General features: G+C 40.4%; 1 protein-coding gene across 3 annotated transcripts; it reads right to left on the reverse strand.

Moving 5' to 3' along the window:
• Positions 1 to 1,812: 1,812 nt before the first annotated feature.
• clta (clathrin, light chain A) lies at positions 1,813 to 13,771 on the reverse strand. 3 transcript variants are annotated; one of them, XM_080880074.1, is made up of 7 exons: positions 13,497 to 13,771; positions 12,812 to 12,840; positions 11,649 to 11,766; positions 10,996 to 11,107; positions 6,486 to 6,539; positions 3,884 to 3,919; positions 1,813 to 2,457 (listed from the first exon to the last, which is right to left on the reverse strand). In XM_080880074.1, exons 1-7 carry the CDS (start codon positions 13,672 to 13,674, stop codon positions 2,286 to 2,288), a joined length of 699 nt encoding a protein of 232 aa, XP_080736200.1. In that variant the 5' UTR covers positions 13,675 to 13,771; the 3' UTR covers positions 1,813 to 2,285. The 3 variants fall into 3 exon arrangements, with proteins under 3 accessions (XP_080736200.1, XP_080736201.1, XP_080736202.1); XM_080880075.1 differs by lacking the exon at positions 6,486 to 6,539 and having other exon boundaries at positions 13,497 to 13,770; XM_080880076.1 differs by lacking the exons at positions 3,884 to 3,919; positions 6,486 to 6,539 and having other exon boundaries at positions 13,497 to 13,768.
• Positions 13,772 to 21,959: the final 8,188 nt, after the last annotated feature.

Below are 21,959 nucleotides of genomic sequence, written 5' to 3' on the forward strand. Positions count from 1 at the left end.
TATAAAGCAGCAAACTATTTCTCCAGGCTAAAGGATGATCTTCTAAATTTGCGACACGCCATTTCCTCTCCAGCTTACGAGTTATCTGCTTTAGGCTTCGTGTTTGAGAATTATACCACGGAGTCAGGTACTTCTGATTTGAGGCCTTAGTTTTCAGCGGAGCTACAGTATTCAGAGTCGTACGTAGTGAGGAGGTAAAATTATTAACAAGATAATCGACCTCTTTTGGAGTAACGTTCAGGTAGCTGCTCTGCTCTATGTTGGTACAGGGCATTGAAGATGACAACAGTAGGTGGATTATATTCTTAAAATCAGTTACAGCACTTTCAGAAAGACATCTACTGTGGTGAAATCTACTCCCCACTGCTGTGTAATCAATTATTGTAAATTTAAATGTTAGCTGGAAATGACCACACAGGAGAGGGTTTCCAGGAAACACTATTAAAGGTTCAGTTTCTATGCCATATGTTAAAACAACATCTAGAGAGTGATTAAAGTGGTGGGTGGGTTCTTTTACATTTTACTAAATCTACACAGCATTTAATCTGTTAGTCTACTAACAGATTAAATGCTGTGTCGAGGCTGTCATTTTTAGTATCTACATGGATGTTAAAATTGCCCAAAATAAAGATTTTTATTTGAGCTGAGCACTAAATCAGATGAAAAGTCTGAGAAATCAAACTCTGTAAGGCTCAGGTGGACAATAGATGATTACAAATAAGACTGGTTTTTGAGTCTTACATCTGACTGAGGAGCAATTACAATCTGCAACTTCCACATATGAACACCCAAACCATTTTGAACAGAGTTCTAAGTAAAATAGTAAAATCTGTCTGTTGAAACTTATTCATCTTGTGAGTATGAGAATATGAGTTTGAGACTTTTACATCATTGCGTTCTGTTAACGGTCTCCCAATAATGGGGGGTTGTGTACTTTTGATAGTGTAATAGTACATAGGTGTTCATATCATTTAATAGCAGGTAGACCGTGGTGTGACCTTAAGGTTTTATATGACATCGGCGTGATGTTGCAATGTCACCATTGTTGCAAAAAATAAATAAAAATGTTGATCAATACATTTACATTAGATGACAGTAAAAAGGAGTCTTCAATGTGGTAAAGTTCATATAAAAACATTTAATGCAAATCTGAGATTGTTTTCCCCTTAGTTTGAAGCAATATCGAGTTATACTCTGACCTCAAGATAAAAAATAAAAAAGCTAAACAAAGACTAGATATTCAATATGAAGTTGAAGGACAGCAGAACAACATCTTTAATTTACTTTTTATTGATATTGAAATCAAATGGACATCAAACAAACATGGTCAACCAACATCTGGCTAGGATCTAGTTCTCTTTAAACCCACAAATGTCTAATTTTAGTGACATAAATGTTTTATATAATGTATATATATTGCCTTCTGTTTATGTACATAGGTACACGCATCAAGTACATACACTGCTGAGGTTTAAACACACATACAAATAGGTCACATTTATTGTAATGACTGGACTTCAGTTCAGTTCCTGACTAGGAGGGGGAGAGGCTTTCAAAAGAAATGCATAGTTTAACACAATATGCCACAAGCAGGCTCTACACACAGTTTAAAGTACACACACTGAATTTGGAGTTCTGTCTGAAGAGTTTGGTCCTTCAAATCAAAATCAGAAATGCTTTGTACTGGACATGCTGCGGAAAGAAATGTGAATGAAACCATGTAATATCAACTCTCAAAAGTAAAAATATTAATGAGGCTGACAGATTAACAGTGACAACACAGCATTATAGGAATGATATCGGGGGGGGGGGGGGGGGGGGGGGGGGGCATTGTAAAGCACTGTAGTGTAGCTGTTGGCCCAAACAAATGTCAGCCCTTCCCTTTTCGTGTCCCAACTCACCACCCTTGCACAACTGTCACACACACCTTGAGACCTTGTGTAGATCTGTCCTTGATTTCATTTTTACTAAACAAGGGAAACAAAGTCTTGACTGATTTATTAAAGAGGTGTATAGGTAAAATCTTTAAGGGGCAGAAAATAGTGAGCAGGTACATCAAGGCTAATCTTTACAGCCCTGCCAGGAGGAAATACATCAGGGTAAGGCAAGTGACTATACCCTGTGAGGTGGGGGAAACAAGGCTGTGCATGACTGACAGATATAGACACAGGGGTGTAAGTGCCCCTTGATATCAGAATACAAATGGAGGGGCATGAGAAGTTGGTTTCGTTGACGTGTCATGGAAAAAGATGATATGGAATGATTTCCCGAGCAGCCTTGGGTGTCTAGCGGACTAGTGGGGACTGCTTCAGGGAGATGAGGACCGAACGCATGCGGGACACATCCTTAGCCTGCTTGCTGGACTTGGGATTAAAGTCACAGAGCCGTGCCACCCGCTCCCACTCTGTGCCTGGGTTGTTCTCATCCAGATCTGAAATCATGGCTTCCTCAGCCGCCCTGTAAGCATTAAAGGAGGAAAAGACAGAAGAGCGAGCCCATCAGTGTGTGAAGTCGTAAGATACACAGCTGTGCAGCCCTGAAGAAGATCTCTGCTGACTAACATCACATACAAGTTCTTTAGACAAAGTCAGAGGCGCCAACAGTGAAATTTTGACTCAAGTTCTCAGTTTTGGTTACACTGAAATTGAACTTTAAGCCTGGCATTAAAAACTCAGTTTTTCCATCTGATTTTGTCTGGGTTGGACTTTTTTAGTTCAGCAGCGTCTACCTCAGGGCTGGACAGTCCAATCACTACACACAAACATCCATCTATCTTTACTCCCAAAACTGAGTAATCAACAAGGAACAAGCTTTCCCGGCTACATTACCTGTGGCATGCCCCCCACTTTACAGAATACAGCAAGTCACCTGTATATTCTACTCTCAACATCAGGGGGAGATATATACACAACAATGAGATATCAAGCTCAAGCCAAAAACAACCAACCCACCCCCCAAATAATAATAATAATAATAATAATAATAATAATAATAATAATAATAATAATAATAATAATAATAATAATAACAACAACAACAACAATAAATTAAGAAAAATGTGTTTCTGGCTGGATAAAATTGCTGTTCATTAAGGAACTCAACAAGAACCAAGTATAGTGATATGTAGTTATCTGTATACTTGTCCTTGATTAATAGGAACAGTAATACATGTTCAGATTTTTAATCAAGCCTAGCAGAAAAACAACAAAACGAAAAAAAAAATGCATTAAGCATGCATTGGCAAGCAGAAAAGCGGGGTGTTTCAGCTGTGGCAAGGAATGCGCTGACGTTGAAATTATGTGTCTCAAATGCCAAACAGATAATTAACTTTAAAATATTTAGGCACGGGTGTGGGTTCATTAAATCCATCAAAGACCAAAAAAAGGCCTTTACAAAGATTACTTATGTAGTTAAACAAATGCAAACAAGAACAAAAACAAATTAAAATAAATTAAATTGATCAGTTCCACTATTACAAGGCAATTTGAGATTCAAGCCACAGATATGGCTAAACTCTTGTGACACCCCATCCACAAACATGAAACTCAATGCTATTCTTTGGTTCTACTTAAAAGGATCTTTTGTAGTCTCCACCCCACCTGAGCTAATAACTTAAACACAGTACACAAAGAAAAATAGGGCAGGTGAGAAGCTAATGAGCATTCACTTTCACAACCATCTACAATACACAAGGGACTAGAAGGACCACAACATCACAGGAGGAACATTATACCAAACTCTAGGCTCTGGATCTAACTCTTGTGCTATTCAACTGGGTACCTCTGCAATGCACTATAAACACATACACAGACAGAACTGCATCTAACCCCTGTGAAAATGATAAAGTATTTTGAAATTCTGGGGTTTTATATTTTTACTTAACTGGTCTAGGCGGTAGCAAGGATGGTTAATATGTGTGCTTTAAGGTGCATAGGAAAAGAAAACAGGGAGAAACAGTTTCACAAGTCAGAATTTAGGAGAGAGAGAAAGAAAGAGAGGGGGGGGTGAAATAAAAGACAACAAAAATGAGCTCAAATGCAGATGTTTAAAGTCAGCATGCAAAAGCAACATTTTTCTTTTGGCTTTATTTTCCTAAAAATGAAAATGATTAGTGTGCAGCCTTTGGTTTGCTAAACTGAACTGATCTTCTATGTTTTCTATAAATAAAATATCAGCTTCTCAATCTGTAATAAAGTTAATAAATTTAACCATCTGCATCATCTCAGTAATCTGATCTACAGAGTCCAACAGCTCACTTATTTTTCATGAATTATAAACACACAATGTTCCTACATTTGCAAATAACACTCCAATTCTCACTTCCTCCAAATAGTAGGTATAGAGTGACACCAATCAGATGGAGGAAGACGGAAGTGGAGCGATTAAGATTCAGTGTCATTCTGCATTACTAAGACTAAAATTTCATTCTGTGTTTAGGTGAGTACAACAATAAGTTGGAAAGCTCCACGGGTGTGCACATTTTGAGAAAAGGACTATTCAAATAACACAAAGACAGCGGTAACATGATGCTAATTTTCAGATGAGCAGCTCAACAAGAAAGAAACTAAACACTTTAAAATGCTGGAGGCAATGTAGGAATAACAAGAGGCCTGGAATTTCTTTACATGAAACCAGGTTTTGCACCAATCTAAATTCTTACATTTGGCAACTAAGCTGACAGCAACAAAACGTGCACACCACAATGAAGGCTAATGGATATACCCAAGTAATTTGATAGCAGAACCAAAGGCTGCACAGCTCAAGCTATTCGATAGCTAGCTGGGCGTATCAGCAGGTCATCTTAACATTCTAATAAAGCATGAACACAGCTCAGTTTGAAGCAGTTGTGTATCCACGATTTGATATCTTCACATTTCTTATATATAAAAAATAAATAAATGCAATAATTACTACTGCCTGGAAACGAACTCCAGGCTCATTCAGCATTTAAGAAAAAACCTGGCATGTGTTTCTAAATAATTACGGTTTTCTTAATCATTTATAGGCTGATGTTTATATAATACTAAGAAACCTCAAAAGTACCATTGTGAAGTGAAATGATTTACCGTCTACACAAAGTTTGCTGCTTCAGTTTAGCAATTTCCTTCTTTGCCGTGAAAACAAATGAATACGAGAGGAAAAAAAGCGTTTGAAAGTTTCAAATCTGAGAGAAGGACAGATTTCCTATCCTGAAACAAACGTAATTCATGGGGAAACTGTATCAAAAGAATTCGTTAACCGTGAGTGTCAGGAGTGTGAAGATATATCCGGCCCTCGAGGCCTGGAGTTCAACACTCCTGGCCTATGGCATTCACCCAATAAAGAATGCTACCAAAACATCCTGCAACAGCAACTTCTTCCAACCACCCAAGAACAGTTTGGTGAATAACAATGCCTTTGCCAGAATGATGGAATACCATACCATGAGGCCAAAGTGATAACTAAGTGGCTCAGGGAACAAAACATTGAAATTTAAGGTCCATGACCAGGAAACTATCCTTAATCCAATTGAGAACATGTGGTCAATCCTCAAGATGTGGGTGAAAAAGCAAAAACCTGTAACTGTGACAAACTCCAAGCAGTGATTATGAATGAATGTGTTGCCATCACTCAGGATTTGGCCCAGAAGTCGACTGACAGCATGCCCGGGCGACTGCAGAGGCCTTGAAAAAGAAGAGCCAGCAAATATTGACTCTTTGCATAACGTTGATGTAATTACCAATAAAAGCCTGTGAAACTTATGAAGTGCTTGTAATTATACTGGTTTACATCACAGAAACAACTGAGAAAAATTTTTTTTTTTTTTTTTTTTAAATTCTAAAAACAATGAAGCAGCAAACTTTGAAAACCAGTAAGTGTGTCATTCTCAAAACTTTTGGCCATGATTATAATATATGAGATTAAGGAAAAGAAAAACCACACACAATTGCTTCAACCCATCTCTACATATCTTACTTGTAAGTAAAACAAGAAAACCAACATTAATAAAGTTGTTAAGTGGAAAAAAACCCAAAACATTTTCATTAATTTTTTACGCAGTTGGTTTAAGCAGGTGTTAATTGTTAGAAATTTATGAAATGCATTTGGATAATGAGTTGCTGAAGAGAATCAAAGAGAAATGAATGAGAAATTAACATGGGCACAGTTGTGAAAGTATTCATTTGATTTCCATGGATGTGATGGCATGCGTTACTGAAATATACCGACAGGCATCAAACTCACAAATGTCATGCAGATGATATGGATATGGAGTTCAAATTATAAATGCAGTTTATATTTGGAAAAAGTTCAAGCTGGATAGGTAAAGTAACGATTATGAATCCAAGCACTTCAAATGTATGACTGAAGGAGAAAGTAACACATGGCAGCAGAAAGAAGGTAAACTGATGCTCTAAGAGATATGTGATGTCAATGGCTGTTGACAATGGGGGAAAAAAACAAAACAAATAAACAATAAGAGGAGGATGTTAGTTGGAGCAACATACACATAACCAATGAGCTCAGAGAAGGGTTGCTTGTAGAAGTCTTCATCCAACACCCTGGACAAATATCCGCCCAAACGACAGAGCAGCAAGAAGGCAGGAGAAAAGAGAGAAAGTGGTAAAAGGGAGAAGAGGAATGGAAACACAAGCACTGCAAGTTACCGTACAATAATATGCTTAGGAATATAACCAATCAGGTGTTTGATCAGTGTCAGAGGGATTTAAAGACTGTTTAAAGAAAGTTTTACATCTTTAATGCCATTGCACCAGTCATGCACAACACACTTTTAGTTCTTCATACCTCTCACATTTTGAATACTTGACACATTTTTAACTAATTAGCCTAACAGTGGAATCTCTTAACCCAGTATGTTATAGCTATAACAATAAGCGTAACCCCACATCAGTGCATGCAACGCTGTAAGAAAAATCATGTGACAGGTGAAACAGCTGCTGTGCTGAACAGCAGTGCAGTGTCTGACACGTAAGCGCAACTTTTGAATCATTCGCATTTGTGCTGAGGAGTAGACGAGACCACTTTAAGTGCCATTTGTGCTTTTAAATTTTTGGCTTGTCATCACCCACTACACAAAGGGACCATGGAGGAAAAAGAACATTTTTCCAATCTGGGATCGTTTAACTCCCGCCCACATACACAAGAAAAAAAAAAAAAAAAAAGAAAAAACATTTGTGCATTCTGCATTTGACATACTACTACTAATAATAATAATAATAATAATAATAATAATAATAATAGATTGGATTTATATAGTGCTTTTCAAGGCACCCAAAGCGCTTTACAATGCCACTATTTTTAAAACCCATTACCCTGTTCTACACCTTATACGTTTCTGAAGCCAGAATACGGTAAAAGGAGCTCTGCAGATTACCTCGAAAACTGTTAGTCACCCACAGGATGTGTCGTGAGATGTCATGACCTTTAGTAAATTACCTGCATCAAGTCATGAATGCAAAAGTAGAGATGCACCGATTGACCGTTCATAAATTGGAATCAGCTTATTTTCAGTGTTTTACACCTTGTCTGGTGATCAGTCAGACTCCCATATGACCGATTATAAGCCAGTCCTTTTAATGTACGTATGACTCACATACAGCAGCACAGGCTATTAGTTGCACACCTACCCACATGCTACACTGTTAGCACGGAAGTGAGATAAGAAACAAGGGTGGCTTAATCAAACAAACAGAAAACAAAAACGTTCAGAACAACAAATCTAAAGAGATATTTAAACATGGACATTTTAAAGAAACTAACAGAGGAAAAGTAGCTAAAGCTATCCAGAGCTCAGAGGCAGCCTGAGGATGAGCAAAGGATCAAAGCGGTTATGAGGAAAATTACAGAGAAAAAGAAGACAATGTCTTGTTATCTGGTGAAGTCATTTCAGGTAAATGTGGGTGTACAACAGCTTATTTTCAGATAATTATTTATACTGCACTGAAGTAGTTTAAATTTAAAAAAAAGATCCTGTAATTGTCAAGTTTATTGACAATTACAGTTTATTTTACACGGAAGAAAGGTGGAGTTTTGTTTGTAACTGTTGTCAGTTAAAAGCCTGCAAAAATCAGTAACGGCAGATCAGAAAAATATCTAAACTGACCAAGAAAATTGCAATCGGTGCATCTCTATACAGAACCCTCCTGTGATAATAAAAGACACAGTAAAAAGTGTTTTTACCTCACAGGAAATATTTGACTCCATTTGTTTTCCTTAAAATATCACACATTAGTTATTAAATTTCCTGAAATAACAGCAAATTGCATAGACTTTTCTTAGGTATAGGTAATTTTAATGACTGAAGACATGCAGTGAACAATAACTCCAGTGTCTGGGAAACTTAATAAAGTGGAACCCCGACTTACGAAATAAATTCATTCCAGAGGGTCTTTCGTAAGTCAAAATTTTCGTAAGTCAAAATTTTCCATCGCCTTTTGAGTGAGACGATGCTGGCTGAAGACGAAGTTCTTGGTGGAGGAGGACCTCGCTCATACAGTGGGGCAAAAAAGTATTTAGTCAGCCACCGATTGTGCAAGTTCCCCCACTTAAAATGATGACAGAGGTCAGTAATTTGCACCAGAGGTACACTTCAACTGTGAGAGACAGAATGTGAAAAAAAAATCCATGAATCCACATGGTAGGATTTGTAAAGAATTTATTCGTAAATCAGGGTGGAAAATAAGTATTTGGTCAATAACAAAAATACAACTCAATACTTTGTAACATAACCTTTGTTGGCAATAACAGAGGTCAAACATTTACTATAGGTCTTTACCAGGTTTGCACACACAGTAGCTGGTATTTTGGCCCATTCCTCCATGCAGATCTTCTCGAGAGCAGTGATGTTTTGGGGCTGTCGCCGAGCAACACGAACTTTCAACTCCCGCCACAGATTTTCTATGGGGTTGAGGTCTGGAGACTGGCTAGGCCACTCCAGGACCTTCAAATGCTTCTTACGGAGCCACTCCTTTGTTGCCCGGGCGGTGTGTTTTGGATCATTGTCATGTTGGAAGACCCAGCCTCGTTTCATCTTCAAAGTTCTCACTGATGGAAGGAGGTTTTGGCTCAAAATCTCACGATACATGGCCCCATTCATTCTGTCCTTAACACGGATCAGTCGTCCTGTCCCCTTGGCAGAAAAACAGCCCCATAGCATGATGTTTCCACCCCCATGCTTCACAGTAGGTATGGTGTTCTTGGGATGCAACTCAGTATTCTTCTTCCTCCAAACACGACGAGTTGAGTTTATACCAAAAAGTTCTACTTTGGTTTCATCTGACCACATGACATTCTCCCAATCCTCTGCTGTATCATCCATGTGCTCTCTGGCAAACTTCAGACGGGCCTGGACATGCACTGGCTTCAGCAGCGGAACACGTCTGGCACTGCGGGATTTGATTCCCTGCCGTTGTAGTGTGTTACTGATGGTGACCTTTGTTACTTTGGTCCCAGCTCTCTGCAGGTCATTCACCAGGTCCCCCCGTGTGGTTCTGGGATCTTTGCTCACCGTTCTCATGATCATTTTGACCCCACGGGATGAGATCTTGCGTGGAGCCCCAGATCGAGGGAGATTATCAGTGGTCTTGTACGTCTTCCATTTTCTGATGATTGCTCCCACAGTTGATTTTTTCACACCAAGCTGCTTGCCTATTGTAGATTCACTCTTCCCAGTCTGGTGCAGGTCTACAATACTTTTCCTGGTGTCCTTCGAAAGCTCTTTGGTCTTGGCCATGGCGGAGTTTGGAGTCTGACTGTTTGAGGCTGTGGACAGGTGTCTTTTATACAGATGATGAGTTCAAACAGGTGCCATTCATACAGGTAACGAGTGGGGGACAGAAAAGCTTCTTACAGAAGACGTTACAGGTCTGTGAGAGCCAGAGATTTTCCTTGTTTGAGGTGACCAAATACTTATTTTCCACCCTAATTTACGAATAAATTCTTTACAAATCCTACCATGTGAATTCATGGATTTTTTTTTCACATTCTGTCTCTCACAGTTGAAGTGTACCTCTGGTGCAAATTACTGACCTCTGTCATCATTTTAAGTGGGGGAACTTGCACAATCGGTGGCTGACTAAATACTTTTTTGCCCCACTGTATTTATCAATAATTTCTTTGTTTCCATCGAGAGCACTTTACGCTTCTTCTTTTCACTTGCAGAAAGTTTTTTCGGCCACATTATGAATGAACGATAGGCTAATTGCAAACGAAAAGCACACGAAATAGCGCACTGCAACAACAATACGTCTTTCACGTGAACAGCGAAACGCAAGTACGAAAGCCAAGGAGTTTCACATGATTTGGAAGGCATTGTGAGCATTCTGGGCTCAGCCAGCAGATTTCGTTACGCGGGCATTTTGCTGTACCACGGGCAGAAATATTGCAGTTAAGTGCCTTCGTAACTTGAATTTTTCGTTAAATGGGGTCTTTGTAAGCCGGGGTTCCACCGTATTTTTTGTTCCATAAGGTGCACTGTCGATGAATGGGTCCATTTTCATACATAAATCGCCCCAGATTATAAGGTGCACTGTCAATTTTTGAGAAAATTAAAGGATTTTAAGTGCGCCTTTTAGTGTGAAGAATAAGTGGAGGTCAAATAGCATTTTAACTAAAAAGGTGGTGAAAAGCCACATGAGATTTCCCCTTAGAGAGAATGGATTTTCTTTAAAATATGAACCTGTAGACAACTGAAACAAAAACTGATGCCACACACAAATGGGGAGACCAGCATACTGTGTTTCTTGAAATTCAAGGATAGGTTATTCCGATTCTTCCTGAAAAAAAAAACATATGGATACAAATTTCAGTAATTAGTTGTAAACTTACTCAAGGATACAGAAGTTGAGTGACCGGATGGCCATCATTTCTTCCCCTGCCACAACCGACAGATCTACATTCTTTTTAAGCTGGGATAACTCACATATCCCCACAGTCTTCTTTCATTTTTATTGATCTTCCATCCTGTTTCTATGCGTTGACTATCATTGACTACAGTACCTGTTATTGGTTTTGGTTTTCTCCAGCTGCTCATTCTGCCTGGCATGCCATTCCTCCAGCTCCACCTTGGCCTTCTCCTTCCATTCCGTCTCCTGCTGGCGAGAGTTAGCATCTGCAGAAGTAAACGCAAAAATACAGAAATCACGCTCAAGAGCAGAGACTGATAAAAGAATAAACATCCCCAAAAAGATGATGAACATAATGATGTGAAAGGAAACAGGGACAGAAATAATTGGTTAACACTGTATGTGGAATATCCAGTAAAGGAAGGTCATTTACACAACAATATTTCAATAAAAAAATCTGCGATAATATTTCTGATGATACTTGCATACAGTGACACAACAAGACAAGTTGATGTTACAAAAGTGGCTAGATCAAAAACTATTAAAAAGGTACTAAATGTCATAAGGATCTAATGCTTAGCGATCAGAGATGCCTGGGGTTCACACACTGTCACTCACAAAGTAAACCCCTTGCATTGCTATAGCAATGGTATTGCAACATGATAATTTATATCATGTAAAAATTGTTACCAATATTATCGTTGACAATGTGATATAGCACAGCCCAAATCTCCACCTTTACTTATCACATCTCACATATCAGTGTTCTGTCCTACCCTATAATAAAGCGTTCTTCTGGGTGCTTACCTAGCTCCTCCAGCCTCTCTCTTTGCTCCTCCCTCCACTTACGTAGACTTTCTGGTTCAGCCTGCAGTCGGTCTGCATTAGAAATTGCTGCATAGGCATCTGATGGACCATTGCTTTCCTGAGAAAGGAGCAAAATGGTAAGCACAGTTTTATCAATATTTCCAATGATTTGGCTATTTATCCATTCATGTTCAGTGTTTCATTTTTCTAACCCGTATGTGAAAGTTGTCATTAAAAAGTGGAATTGGCTTCCGCACCCCCACACCCCAATACGCATAGCGTACATGTACTCTTAGAAGATTCTCTCACTGACAGGAAAGGAAGAAATGTTGCAATGACAGCACAGGAAAAGGAAGCTGAAGTGACTAACAGACAAATATTCAAAAGCTCGGCTACTAAAAATCACTGTTACGGTGTTAAAAGGAAATTAGTATTTTCCAATGACGCACACAGTGAAAATTCAGCAGAATTGATATATAAACATCTCTTGAGCAAATCTTAGTATTCAAGTAAATGAATTTCAAGGATAATTGCTGTTTGTTATATTTATATAACAAACAGCAATTATCCAGGAAATCAAGGAACATAACTAAAATGAAATGTGTCAAGAAGCAAAGAAGTTTAAATCCAAACATGAGAATCTTCAATGTCATGTTTTTAAACTGATGCTAGTAAGCTGTACAGAGTGAAATGTTTTTGTTTTTTTTTTAATAAATCACCCCCTTTGATCTTTACTGAAGGCCAATTGCCTGCCATCAGGCACTACTTTGAGTCACTGAACTGGTTGCAGGTCATCCATGAGCAGCCATGGTGCTGAAAGTCTGCAGTCTTACCAATTTCAAATAGGTCTGTACCAGAAAAGGCCCCACTCATTGTTGTATATCAATGCATCTGTGGGCCCTGTACTATGAAGCAACTTCAACACACTGAGATTATCTTTTTGTTTTGTAGATTCAAATCCTTCTTTATGGTGCAGGCATTTAGTACAGACCATCCTTTTCATCCCTCTATTTATTCTTCCTTTAACACTATACGTTAGTGCATACACAAACAATAATTTCTGTATTAAAAGATTTTAATCCTTTGTGCACTTATACACACAAAACACAGGAACAAACACAAGGTGATTTCCAACATGATAACTAAAGAGCAGATGACATTACCCCATGAAGCTCTCCATTGATGGCACCATCTAAAACAGGTAGAGGTGAGACTGCAGTTAGAAATCAAGCAGACAAATTAAGGCATAAACATGACAAAACATCTTGAAATATTAAATGTCCTAAAAGAGATTTTTACCATGCCTTGAACTTGTCTAATGGAGCACCAATTACTGTTGCTAAATGCACTCCTGTTTCGTAATAATGGATGTCAGCATTTCTGACCAACAATTCCTACAACTGAGGCTAGATTGGAGGAAATGAGTAAGTCATGAACAAAGGTTGTTAAGCTGTGCCCATTTCCTAAGTGGCTGACACAAACTGCTGTAAATGTAGCCGCAAGCAATCAAGTTAATTGGAAAGCAATGAGTGGCAGTGCCAGCAGCAGTAGCTTATTTCAGCATAAAATAGCATGTATTAATAAAGGACTTCAAGTTTCACCTGTACGTGTTCCTTGTGAGTTCAAAGTAATCTTACACAGGTTAATATCAACGCTAACCATGTCCACTTGGCTAATCTGCTAGCTCAGTTAGCCTTAGCTTTAGTGTCCGTTCAGGGCCAAAATAGCGTCTAGATTAACCGCATGTTGAACGTTTAGTTACACGTACACAAAATCCTCTATCACTAATGACGCCAAACAGACAACATACAGCGACATTTTCTTCGCTTGAGGATAACAGCCACGCACCGTTAGTGTCTCCTAGCGAAGAGGGGACATCTCCACTGTCCAAGATGCTGAAGCCTTCGTCGTTTTCAATGCCCGCAATTTCGCTTTCCTGCTGGGCCAGGAAAGCGGCAGCGGGGTCCTCCTCCGAGCCGACACCGTTTCCAGCACTGGGCGCGTTCAGCATGTCAAAATCGTCCATGTTGTCTGTAGTGATAGAGGGATAAAACTGTGAAACAACGAGCAGGTGTAGCACCACTGAAACCGATTAGACCAGCAGGAAGAAGGACGAAAGGGGAAAACGGTAAAAGCTGGCGTAGCGGAAACATCAGAGTAACCAATCACAAGCAAGAATGGATTACTGGCAGTAGTCATGGCCAATCATGTAACAACTTTCTCATAACGGGACCAATCAAATATTTGAAAGCGTTTCATGCGGATCCCATGACCTGCTGGGTGCTGTTGTCAGAAATAGAGAAAAATCTGCAGTATTTTTTTTTTAATCTGCTGCACGTTTAACACACAACTGTTTGCATAGCTATGATTGGGAATTCGTCAGATAAGAAAAATAAAATTAAAATTTCAGCATTTTTTTCTGTTTTATTTCCTCAGGTTTTTCGTTTACCCTCTAACTTTACAAGGCCTGTCATTGATTTAACTCCCTGATATTGCTTAACCCTTATATTGGAAAATTGTCTTGAACTGTCTTATTCGATCACAGACCGTTATTCCAGTTATTTTAGTCTTAGGACTAAGACTTCTGTCGTCTTCTGTCAAAAAGTTTTCCAGCTTCCTCTTCATAACCCTGGCAGCAGTTGTGTCCCGCCCCAGTATAATTCCGCGCTGGTTAATTATTTACAGTTCTGACAGTATCAAAGGGCTCAGGTGGCAAGCGTTCACCTGACTCAGGTTATATAGCTGGGTGCAACTGCTCTTTTAAAACAGGAATACTATCGGAGTTACTAAGGGAAGACTTAAACTATTAGTTTGTTTATTTTTATAGTAATTGAAAGATAACATTCAAAGAAGTTCAAAAACTCCACCACAACTGATTTGAATTACTAATACATATGCTGAGTGAACTGTACACTACTGAAATATGAATTACTTTACTGACAAAAGACTATATTATCATCGCCATGACTTCTCCATGAAAAATCGCCCTTTACAATGCTTTTACCTAAATTAATATTATGCTGCAATTTACTGTATCAGCTAGGCAACTCCAGGCCTCGAGTGCCGGTGTCCTGGAGGTTTTAGATGTGTCCATGATCCATCACAGCTGATTTAAAGGGCTAAATGACTCCTCAGCATTTCTTTAAGTTCTCCAGAGGCCTGAAAATGAACTAATCATTTGATTCAGGTGTGTTAACCCAGGGTGCGATCTAAAACCTGCAGGACACCGGCACTCGAGGCCTGGAGTTGCCTACCCCTGAGCTAAACTCACAGTATTCACAGTTTCACAGGTGATAGCTTTGCACAATAGTCGCAATCTCTTAAACAATACATTTAAGACAGTCAGTTATGTTTGTGACTACAAGCTGGTATGCCCCAAACACCCCTATTTAACTACTGTTGCAATCTACATTATGTAAGTATTTGCTAAACTAAGTAAAGATTTTTTTAAAAAGTCCATCATTATTTTAGACAGGAAGCCTCTTCAAGCACATTCACAAAAATTAACTGCTACAACTACAAAGCATGAATGCGATGATGGAATTGAATAGTAAAACAATGGGCAATTTATTTACTACAAGGCAATCGAATCCAGTTTGTGTTTAGTGGGAGAAACCGTGCTGCTTGGTTCCAGAAAGAAGGCAACAGAGTCGTGAACCACATGACCTGTAGTGCAGCAGATCATCTAGCTTCTCCATTTAGGGGTTGCCACAGCAGCTCATCTCTTTCATCTTCTTCTGTCACACCAACCCCTTGCATGTCTTTGTTCACTACATCCATGCACCTCCTCTGAGGTCTTCCTTTTTTCTCATGACTGGCAGCTCTATATTTAACATCTTTTGCTCAGCGTATCCACTATCCCTCCGTACGTCCAACCCAGACTCAGCCTCGTCTTCCAACTCCTCAACCTGAGCTGCCCTTTTGATGTACTCTTTGTAAATCTTGTCCATCCTAGTCACTCGTGATGAAAATCTTAGCCACTGGAATTCTACAGGCTCCACCCCTGTCTTTTTGCTAATGCCACCTTCACCAAACAGTACATCAAAGCAGGTCTGACTACTATTTAGACTTTCTCTTTCACTACTGCTCCCCTGACACTTGTGCCCATCCACGTCACCCTGGCTGTACTCTCTTCTTCACCTCTCTTGCCCATTGTCCATTGCTTTGGATGGTTGACCCAAGGTATTTGAACTCATACACCTTTAGATCCCCCTTTTATTTGTGCAAATGTAATTGTTTTTCATTCCACTTCTTTCCAGGCTCTCTTCCACTTGCTCCCTTAAGATTACAATGTTGTCTAGAAACATAGTCCACTAAGACTCATGCCTCCTCTGTCCAATATGCTGAAGCCATCATTGTTTGACCTTATCTGTCAACCTGTATATGACAATTGCAAACAAGAAGGGGCTCAGAAATGACCCCATCTGTCACCCCTACCACACACCCCTCCAGTGTCTCTCTGTCCACAAACATGTCCTGCACCAGCCTCACATACTTCTCTGTCACTCTTGACTTCCTTATGTAGTACCACAACTCCTCTTTTGGCACCCTATCATTTGTGTTCTAAAGAACACAGGGTGGCCATCCACTATTTGGTGGTTCCCAGCTGCTCCAGCCTGCATGCCAAAGTATCCTTGGGAAAGATACTGAACCCCAATTTGCTCTGCAATGCTTTGATTCAGTAGTGTTTGATTGTGTACAAATGTTAGGAAGCACTTGGGCATAGAAAAAAAGCACTTGTATGAATGGGTGAATGAAGCATGTTCTATACAGCACTTTGAGTGCATCACTGGAGCAGAAAAGGACTGTATGAGAGACAATCCATTTACCGTTAGATCCACAAAAAATACATTGAACCTTCTGTATGTGCCTTCTTTAACACTTTCAAAACAAAAATTAAATTTGCAGTGGTCTTTCTTGGCATGATGCTTTACAGCTTCTCACTGATCATTGCCCCTTTTCTCAGAATGTGAGTCAAACCAGAAGAAACCAAAATGGCTTCTGGTCTATCCCCGTCAAGGGCCAGGAAAGGGGGGGTGAGCAATAATTAAGAACCAATTAGAAAAACAATATATATATATATATATATATATATATATATATATATATATATATATATATATATATATATATATATATATATATATATATATACATATTAGGGGTGCAACGATATTCGTATCGATATTGAACCGTTCGATACAGTGCTTTCGGTTCGGTACGCATATGTATCGAACAATACAAAATTTGTAATTTATTTTATCAACTTTCCTTCTGACGATGCTGTCTGTGTTGAGCGCTCTGTGAATCTGCGTTCGACTACTCCGCCTAGGCTCGACAGTGCAGCCTAGGCGGAGTAGTCGAATGCAGATTCACTGAGCGCTCAACACAGACAGCATCTTCAGAAGGAGCAGGGCAAGCTAGCGAGACAGAAGTTAAGCTCTCCTTGCAACATGAACCTCCCCCACCCTCATTCAGATCTGGCGTTTGGAATTATTTTGGTTTTCATGTGACGTATGACCCTGAAGGTAAGCGAGTCATGGACTAAAGTAAAACAGTATGTTGGATGTGCCATGCAATGCTCAATTACATGGGTGGGAACTAGTGTGTTAGCGCAGTTAGCTCGTTAACGTGTTGGCCGTCTAGCCCCATGCACAGGGCGATCGGCGGTAGCTCGTTAACGGAGATTTGCCGTCTTGTGGCTTTAAGGTCATTTAAACGAGATTAACCTGAAAGCACTAGTGGGAACACAACGAATATGACTGCACATTTACGCCGACATCATCCTAGTGCAAAGACAAGTGGAAGCAGAAAAAAAACAAGCAAGCATGCTACTAACTTTAGCCGAGTCATTTAGACAGCTGTTAGCACATGATTCTCCTTATATGTTTAATATGCTGCTGAGAATATAGCCCAGAAGAAGCGGATAGTATAGCTTTTATTTTGGAAAGAGACATTTCTCTGTAATAAACTCTCTTTTCCAAAGATGAGTGATTCCTCAATCAGATACAGGGCTCGCAATATCGCTAGCCCGACGTCCGGGGACTAGCGATTTTTTCAGTCGGGCTACCAAAATCTATCTCTGCCCTGCCCGTCGGGCTATTGTAGGAAGGAAAAATATATGTCAATGCTTTTGCATTCTTTCAGAAATGTAGCTGGGTAATTATGTCATTGGCATCGGTGAGCCACTGTCAATATGTGACATATTGAAATCGCGTTTGAATTTGCGCTTGTTTTTTGCTTTCACTTTGCAATTGCGCGAACTGTGTATAGAGAGCGACAGCACTGATCTGTGAGTGATGATAATTTGTGCACCAATTCCTCTGACATCGTCTTATTAATTGTTAGCTTACTATGCAAACATGACAAGTGAAATCTCCCGCAGCAAGCTTAAACATGTGAGAGGTGGATCGCGCAGAGAATCGCTGAGCTTATGTGAGTGTGTGTAAAAGCAGCAGGATATATATTTGACTACGATGACCTGGATGATTGAGAACCTTCACAGACAGATATATATTTTAGTTCTGCTGAGCCAAATAAGACAGGTCAGGGTGAAGAAGTGACAGCCAAAGAAAAGCTTACCACAAAACGGAGAAGTTATGACAAATGAGACTATAAGGCAAAAAGAAAGTGCAGCTTTATGGTTTCATGGACAAAACAATTTCTGTGGCTGCAATATGACGAGCTAAATAACCAGGGCTGCACATAAGTGGTCCACAGGTGCGCATTCGCTGTCAAAATCAAAAACACGCACAAGGGTTAGGGTTAAATTTAAAAACTGTACTTTTGAGTTAAAATATATATTTATAATGAACATTTTTTTTGTATCGAAAAAATATCGAACCGTGACACGAAAGTATCGAACCGAACCGAGAATTTTGTGTATCGTTGCACCCCTAATGTGTGTGTATATATATATATATATATATATAGAGCGTAGTGGCTTAGACTACACGCCTTTGGAACAGAGGATCGCAAGTTCGATTCCTGCCTGGGGCGTCTGTATCCAGTAAGGGTCCTAAGGCTAGACCCCCTATGCTAAGCAAGCCTACCGCAGACATGAGCGAGACAGATAAATATGAAGGCATGCCGGCTCGGACGTCGCCCGGATCAACAAGGTCCGCGTCAGGTGTTGAGGAACCAGGGCACCCTGACGAAAAGTGGGCTACTAGAACAAGAAGGCATCGGTGGGCAAGAGACGAAAACAGGGCGTTGTTGGAATGCTACTACGCAAGTAACCCCGGCGGAAGGGGCTACATGAATAGGATGAGGGACCTATGGATTCTTCGATACCCAACATCCACAATGACGGCGAAACAACTAGTAGCTCAGTGTTCCAACATTCGAAAGAAGGGACTGCTCTCACAGCTAGAGATTGACGAGGTACAACACAAATGCTACGGCAAGGAGGAGTCAGGACGCCAGGTCAGGGGGGAGATATCATCACCCCCACCCGAGATTGGGTACATAGCCCCAAGTGCGATAGGAGAAGGATCGTTGAGTGCCAGAGGAACTGACCTGAAAAATAGGATCATGACCAAGCTTGAAACCTGGATCCCCCGTAGCCGGTTACCAAGATTACGTGAAGTACCCTCAGAAGGTCTGCTAGATGATGTTAATGCAGCACTACGGGCAATACCTACAACCACGATTACCGACACTAACAAGCTGATCTACAATACGGCAACAGTGATCAGTGAGATGCTTGGCTACAAGTTGAACAGCGACAAGGGGCAGTACCCTCCATGGAGAAGGAGGCTAGAGGGCAAGATCAAAGTAGCACGGAGGGAGGTTAGCCAACTAACGGAGTTGCAGAAAGGTGCGACAAATAAGGTGCCTAAGAAATACAGCAAGCTGTCCATACCTGAGGCCTTGGAAACTGCCAAGCAAAGACTCACAGCCTTGGCCAGCCGCTTGAGGAGGTACACCAGAGAGATAGAAGGCAGGAGAATAAACCAGCTGTTCTCCACAGAACCAGCAAAGGTGTACTCTCAGTGGCAAGGGAACAATAAGAGAACAGCACCACCAAGGCTGGAGACGGAGCAATACTGGAAGAGCATATGGGAGAAGGATGCAACCCATAACCATCACAGTGGCAGATATCCAAGAAAGAGTCTCCAGTATGAAGAGTTGGACAGCAACCAGGGCCCGACATGGTTCACGCCTACTGGCTGAAGAAGCTGACTGCACTCCACGAGCGTCTGGCAGCACAAATGAACCAGCTGCTAGTTAACGAGAGACACCCGGAATGGCTAACTGAAGGCCGGACGGTCCTGATCCCCAAGGACCCCAAGAAGGGACCGGTCCCCTCCAACTACCGACCAATAACCTGCCTCAGTACTACATGGAAGCTCCTGTCAGGCATCATATCGGCTAAGATGAACAGGCACATGGGTCAATACATGAGCGGGACACAGAAAGGAATTGGCAAGAATACCAGAGGCGCAAAACACCAGCTACTGGTAGACAGAACAATCAGCCGAGACTGCAAGACCAGACTGACCAACCTGTGCACTGCCTGGATTGATTACAAGAAGGCCTATGACTCAATGCCCCACAGCTGGATACTGGAATGCCTAGAATTGTACAAGATCAATGGGACCCTAAGAGCCTTCATCAGGAACTCAATGGGGATGTGGCGTACAACACTAGAGGCCAACTCCAAGCCCATAGCACAAGTCACCATCAAGTGCGGGATCTACCAAGGAGATGCTCTGTCCCCACCGCTGTTCTGCATAGGCCTGAACCCCCTCAGTGAGATCATTAACAAGACTGGCTACGGATACCGACTACGGAACGGAGCAGTTGTCAGCCACCTCCTGTACATGGATGACATCAAGCTGTATGCCAAGAGTGAACGAGACATCGATTCACTGATCCACACTACCAGGCTATACAGCAATGACATTGGAATGTCGTTCGGACTGGAGAAGTGTAGTCGGATGGTAACAAAGAGAGAGAAGGTAGTCAGAACTGAGGGGATTGAACTACCAGAAGGCAACATTGCAGACATAGAGGACAGTTACAAGTACTTGGGGATCCCACAGGCGAATGGGAACCATGAAGAGGCCGCTAGAAAAGCTGCAACCACCAAGTACGTTGTGTTACCCTCGTTAAGACCACACTGGACTTGTAACGTTGTGATTTCTACTTCATTAAGGACAGCCCCTTGAGATAGGCCATCTTGTTTTCAACAGGGTCCATATGGGAGTGAAAGTACAAAATATGTCAGCTAGGATATTAATATGAGCAAATAAGACACAAATCATTATTTGAACAGGGTGTAATGAGTTTAAGTTTTCACATATTTTAGATTCTAATGTTAGGCTATAACCCCTACAGCTTACTATTCATTTTCCAGATATTTTCTTGAATGTGAAATATTATTTACAATTACAGTCAGCATAAGATTAGAGTGTATAATTATGTTTATTGATTTGAGGGTACATCCTTTGCTCATTATCACCAAAAGCTCATTTCCATCAAACTTGTAGGATCAACCAATCACGGCTTTTGAAATGATGACTCATACCTAGCAACGGGGTCAACCACACCTCCTCACTAAGATAGGATTTTCCATCCATTCCTTGCTCAGAGTTCACTGAAAATGTTCTGGAATCACTTCTAAGCTAAAACTCCTGGCAAGGAATTTTTAGGTTAAGTTAGGAGCTCTCTGAGAGGATTCTCAGAATCTTTAGGGATACGGGCCCTGGTGGCTTTGAAAGGGATCATAAATGAGATGAAAATTGATAGCTTGATTTTTTTTCATAGACTTAACACTCTACTACAAGATGCACTTTCTTTCAACAACTGCCTGGCAGAATTTTGCATACATTTTTAGTGCAATTCATCTTTATATTTGTCATTGGACCTAACTTGTTAGAAGTTATCACCATTGGCTTTTTTTGACTTATTAATTCTTGCTTTTTCAGTCATTGATTTCATCAATGAGCAAAAAGAACAAAGGTGTAAAAAAAACAGCCTCATATTCTCGGCAGTGAAACTTGCAAACGGTGGTAATTAAAAGTTCTTTATTACACAAATATCAACAGCCTTTTAGATTCAAAACTGGCTTAACTGTTGCTAGCACAGATTCAACAAGATAAAATAAACATCTTGGTCCATGTTGATAGCCACACGCAGTTGCTGCAGATTTGTCGGCTAGACATCCATGAAGCCAGTCTTCCCCTTCCACCACATCCCAAAGGTGCTGCGTTGGATTGAGATCTGGTGACTTTGGAGGTTTTTTTTGACTACACTGGCGTGTTCATGAAACAAGTTTAAGAAGTTCTGAGCTTTGTGACGTGATTA

This window comes from Rhamphochromis sp. 'chilingali' (genome assembly GCF_963969265.1).
Source record: "Rhamphochromis sp. 'chilingali' genome assembly, chromosome: 4".
Classification (NCBI taxonomy): domain Eukaryota; kingdom Metazoa; phylum Chordata; class Actinopteri; order Cichliformes; family Cichlidae; genus Rhamphochromis; species Rhamphochromis sp. 'chilingali'.

Coding starts and splice junctions, on each gene's coding strand:
- clta (XM_080880074.1), bottom strand. CDS start 13,674: ATGGACGATTTTGACATGCTGAACGCGCCCAGTGCTGGAAACGGTGTC. Junction 12,841..13,496: donor TTCGCTAGGAGACACTAACG/GTGCGTGGCTGT, acceptor TACCTGTTTTAG/ATGGTGCCATCAATGGAGAG. Junction 3,920..6,485: donor TCTGAGCTCATTGGTTATGT/GTATGTTGCTCC, acceptor TGCACCTTAAAG/CACACATATTAACCATCCTT.